The sequence below is a fragment of the Panicum virgatum genome, chromosome 4K, assembly GCF_016808335.1.
Source record: "Panicum virgatum strain AP13 chromosome 4K, P.virgatum_v5, whole genome shotgun sequence".
Classification (NCBI taxonomy): Eukaryota; Viridiplantae; Streptophyta; class Magnoliopsida; order Poales; family Poaceae; genus Panicum; species Panicum virgatum.
In genome coordinates, this window is record NC_053139.1 from 13,675,012 (window position 1) to 13,679,818 (window position 4,807).

A 4,807-nucleotide genomic window follows, 5' to 3' on the forward strand; every position below is an offset into this window, starting at 1 on the left:
ATTCTTCTGACAAGTCTGTCTTGTCCTCCACTCCAACGATGTTTCTCTTTCCTGATAGAACTATGTGTCGCCTAGGCTCATCCTTTTGCTTGTTTATCCCCTTCTTTGGCTTGCTGGACATGTCCTTAATGTAGAAAACCTGAGCGACATCCTGGGCTAGGAAAAATGGCTCGTCTCTATACCCAAGATTGTTGAGATCAACTATTGTCATCCCATACTCATCTTTTGTTACCCCTCCTCCAGATAGCTTAACCCATTGGCAACGAAATAGAGGCACCTTGAAATTGGGACCGTAATCCAGCTCCCATATCTCTTCAATGTAGCCGTAATATGTGTCTTTTTTCCATTATTGTCCGTGGCATCCATATGAACACCGCTGTTTTGGTTGATACTCTTGTTATCTTGGGTTATCGTATAAAATGTGTTTCCATTTATCTCATACCCTTGGTATGTTAAGATATTCCAAGATGGTCCCCTAGCCAATAAGAACAGTTGTTCACTTATATCCATGTTATGCATTAGATGCTTCCGCAACCAGCTGCAGAAAGTGTTCATGTGCTCACGTGTAATCCATGCCTCAGACTTTTTCGGGAAATTGGAGAGCAAAAGTTTCTTGTGTTCCTCGATATATGGGTCAATCAAGGATGATTGTTGAAGAACCGTATAATGTGTTTTCTTGAATGAGAAATCATCTGTGCAGACATAAGATTTCTTTCCTAATGTACCCTTTTCAGTTAGTCTCCCCTCATATCGCGATTCAGGGACTCCAATCGGTTTAAGGTCATCAATAAAGTCAACACAAAAGTCAATGACCTCCTCAGTTCCGTAGGCACTGGCGATGCTTCCTTCTGGACGAGCTCTATTACGAACACATTTCTTGAGTACCCCCATGAACCTTTCGAATGGGAACATATTGTGTAGAAATACTGGTCCGAGGATATCAATCTCTTTTACAAGGTGCACTAGAAGATGTGTCATGATGTTGAAGAAAGATGGTGGAAATATCAGCTCAAAGCCAACAAGACATTGCACCACATCGTTTTGCAGCTTTATCAAATTCTCCGGGTCAATTATCTTCTGAGAAACTGCGTTGAGGAAGGCACATATCTTCACGATGGTTAACCGGACATTATCAGGCAGAATCCCCCGCAGCACAACCGGAAGAAGTTCGGTCATAAGCACATGGCAGTCATGGGACTTGAGATTTGTGAATTTCTTCTCTGCCAAATTTAAGATTCCTTTTATATTGGATGAGTATCCAGATGGAACCTTTATACTGCTCAAGCAGTCAAACATGGTTTCTTTCTCTTCCTTGCTAAGAGTATAGCTGGCAGGACTTAAGTATTGTCGTCCATTATCTCGCTGTTGTGGATGTAAGGCATCTCGTTCTTCCATACGTTGCAATTCTTGATGTGCTTCTATTGTATCTTTTGTCTTTCCGTACACTCCCAAGAATGCTATCAGGTTGACGCAAAAATTCTTCGTGAGGTGCATCACATCAATTGCATGACGAACATCTAAGACTTCCCAATATGGTAGCTCCCAAAATATAGATTTCTTCTTCCACATGGGCGCCATTCCGTTTTCGTTCGGAACAGGTTGGCTACCAGATCCCTTTCCAAAAATAACTTCTAGATCTTTTACCATGTTGAAGACGTCTTTACCACTACGGTGCATCGGTTTTGTTCGGTGGTCCGCTTGGCCTTTGAAATGCTTGCCCTTCTTTCGTACCGCATGCCTGATGGGAAGAAACCGACGATGACCCATGTATACAACTTTCTTACAGTGAGTCAACCATATATTATCGGTATCATCTAAACAGTGTGTGCATGCTTTATATCCCTTGTTCGAATGTCCTGACAAGTTACTAAGAGCAGGCCAGTCATTGATCGTTACGAACAGCAATGCTCGTAGGTTGAAGTTTTCCTATTTGTATTCATCCCACATCCGTACACCTTCATCGCCCCAGAGCAATAAGAGTTCTCCGACCAATGGTCTTAGGTACACATTAATGTTATTTCCGGGCTGCTTTGGACCCTGGATAAGCACTGGCATCATGATGAACTTTCGTTTCATGCAGAGCCATGATGGAAGATTGTACAGACAAAGAGTCACAGGCCAAGTGCTATGACCACTGCCCATCTCACCAAAAGGATTCATGCCATCCGTACTCAAACCGAACCTTATGTTTCTCGCATCCAAATCAAATTCATGTTACGTTCTATCTATTTTTCTCAACTGCGACCCATCAGCGGGGTGTCTCAACATCGAGTCTTTCTTGCGTTCCTCTTTGTGCCATCGCATCAACTTAGCATTATCTTTATTTCTAAACAGACGCTTCAAACATGGTAACGCAATGCACTGCATACGGAACATGCATCCAAATTCTCGTACTCGCCTCGGTAGAGGATGCAGTCGTTGGGGCATGCATGTATCTTTTGCACTTCCAGTCCTAAAGGGCAAACAAGTTTTTTAGCTTCATACGTTGTGGCAGGCAATTCGTTGTCCTTAGGAAGCATTTTTTTAACAAGTTTGAGTAATTCACCAAATCCCTTGTCGGATACACCATTTGTCGCCTTCCATTGCAGCAACTCCAAGGTGGTGTCAAGTTTCTTCAATTCATTTTGACAATTTGGGTACAACAACTTATGGTGGTCCTCTAACAACTTCTGGAACTTCAACCTCTCCGTTTCACTCTCACAGTCTGCCTGCACATTGTGCAATGCCTGCCCCAGATCGTCGCTGGGATCATTTTCTGCTACATCTATTTCGGGCTCTTCCATGGGAATATCGTCCTCGAATGCACCGCACCGATTCCAGCATTCCCGGGAAAGTGGTCGTCAAAATCTTCTTCTTCATTGTCTTCCATGATAACTCCTTGTTCTCCGTGCTTCGTCCAACAAACATACTTCTCCATGAAACCATTTGCGAAAATGTGGCTGTGTATGATTCTTGAAGATGAGTAATCCTTGTTATTGTTGCAATGAACACACGGGCAGCACATAAAACCATTCTTCTTGTTTGCCTCAGCCACAGACAAAAAATAATGCAGGCCATCAATGAATTCTTTCGAACGTCGGTCAGCATTGTGGTGAAGAAATGAGCAAGAACTCCTCTATCCCGAGCCAAGAACAGCAAGAAAACAAGTGAGCTGAATGACTCGGGCGGGGGGAGAGGGAAGGAGATAAGGGGCCCAAGGCCTTTTGTCCCGGTTGGAGGCACCTTTTGTCCCGGTTGGTGGTTCCAACCGGGACAAAAGGTTACGCCGGCCTTTTGTCCCGGTTGGAACCACCAACCGGGACAAAAGGCCCCCATTTTGTCCCGGTTGGTGTCTCCAATCGGGACAAATGGCCCCTGTCCCCCCGCTGGCCCGGCTAGCCGTTGGACCCGGGACAAAAGCCACCTATTGTCCCGGGCCCAAAGGCTGCCGGGACAAATGGCCTGGATCAAAGGCCTGTTTTATAGTAGTGGAGGGGAAAGAGAGCTACACGAAGGGGAATTCCGGGCACACGTAAGCAGCATCCATCCATCGTCGCGTGTCAGTGTCAGTGTCGCTTGCGTTGGGTTGCGTTGCGTTGCGTTGCGTTGCGTTGCGCCTCACGATGCCTTGCTGTCTCGATCGCTGCCTCCTTCCTCCCCTCGCGAGCTCGCTCGTCGCCATGAAAGCGAAAGCGAAACAGTTAAATCCATACCGGCGCTTTGTCATTTGTTACCTAACCATCTCTCTCTCTCCCCCTCCCCTGCGCGTGTGGTCCGGTTGTATTTATGAAGGCTTCCGCTCGCGGCGGTAGCCTGCAACCCCTGCCCGGCTGTGCCCTTCTTCTGCTCTGTCCAAAGCTAACGGATTCTTCTGTCACGCTGCACGTCTAAAGCTGCCACTCTCTGCAGGCCACTGCCACACCAGCTCTCTGCTTCTCTACTTCATATATTGCCAGCGTTCCGCTGGGCACCTTGCACTCGCATGTGCTGCGCCATGGCAGCAAGGGGGGCCTTCCACGCCGCGTCGCCGGCGCCGGCCTCCGTGCCGGCCTCGCCGCTGCCGTCCAGTAAGAACGCCACGGGCGGCGGGCTCGCTAACCTGCAGTGGCTGCTCAGGAAGCGCGCCAACCGGGTGCGCCACGGCCTGCCCTTCGAGACGCAGCAGCAGCGGGACGACGACGACGAGTGCGCCTCCATGTTCGCCGGCGCCACGCCGTACGTCGCGGCCAGCGGGGACCACGCAGAGCCGCCGGGCGGGGCGAGGCGCCGCGTCGGCGGTGGCGAGGCGCTGTCGCGGCTCCGCTCCGCGATCCTGGCCGTGCTGGCGCGCGCGCGCCGCGGCGGGCGCCGGCGGGCGGCGATGGCGGGCTCCTCCGTCACCGGCACCATCTTCGGCCGCCGCCGCGGGCGCGTGCACCTAGCGCTGCAGGCCGACCCGCGCGCCCCGCCCGCGCTCCTCGTCGAGCTCGCCGCCTACTCCACCGGCGCGCTCGTCAGGGAGATGGAGTCCGGCCTCGTCCGCCTCGCGCTCGAGTGCGAGAAGCAGCCGCCGCCGCCGTCTCCGCACCACCAGCAGACACCAGGTAGTAATAATCACATTTCAGGTGACCACCAGAGGCGGCCGCGGCGGGCGCCGGCGCCGGCGCTGGTGGAGGAGGCGACGTGGCGCGCCTACTGCAACGGCCGCAAGTGCGGGTACGCCGTGCGCCGGGAGTGCGGCGCGGACGAGTGGCGGGTGCTGCGCGCCGTGGAGCCCGTCTCCGTGGGCGCCGGCGTGCTCCCGGACGGCAACGCCGCGACGGGCGCCACCGGCGGCGAGGGCGACCTC

At 51.6% G+C, this 4,807-nt stretch overlaps 1 protein-coding gene across 1 annotated transcript in view; it reads left to right on the top strand.

Moving 5' to 3' along the window:
• The first annotated feature begins 3,680 nt into the window (after window positions 1–3,680).
• Window positions 3,681–4,807, top strand: part of LOC120703221 (protein MIZU-KUSSEI 1-like) — a 21,070-nt gene continuing 19,943 nt past the window's right edge. The window contains exon 1 of the mRNA XM_039987242.1: window positions 3,681–4,807. Coding sequence (XP_039843176.1) covers window positions 3,962–4,807 — 846 coding nt within the window. The 5' untranslated portion in view covers window positions 3,681–3,961.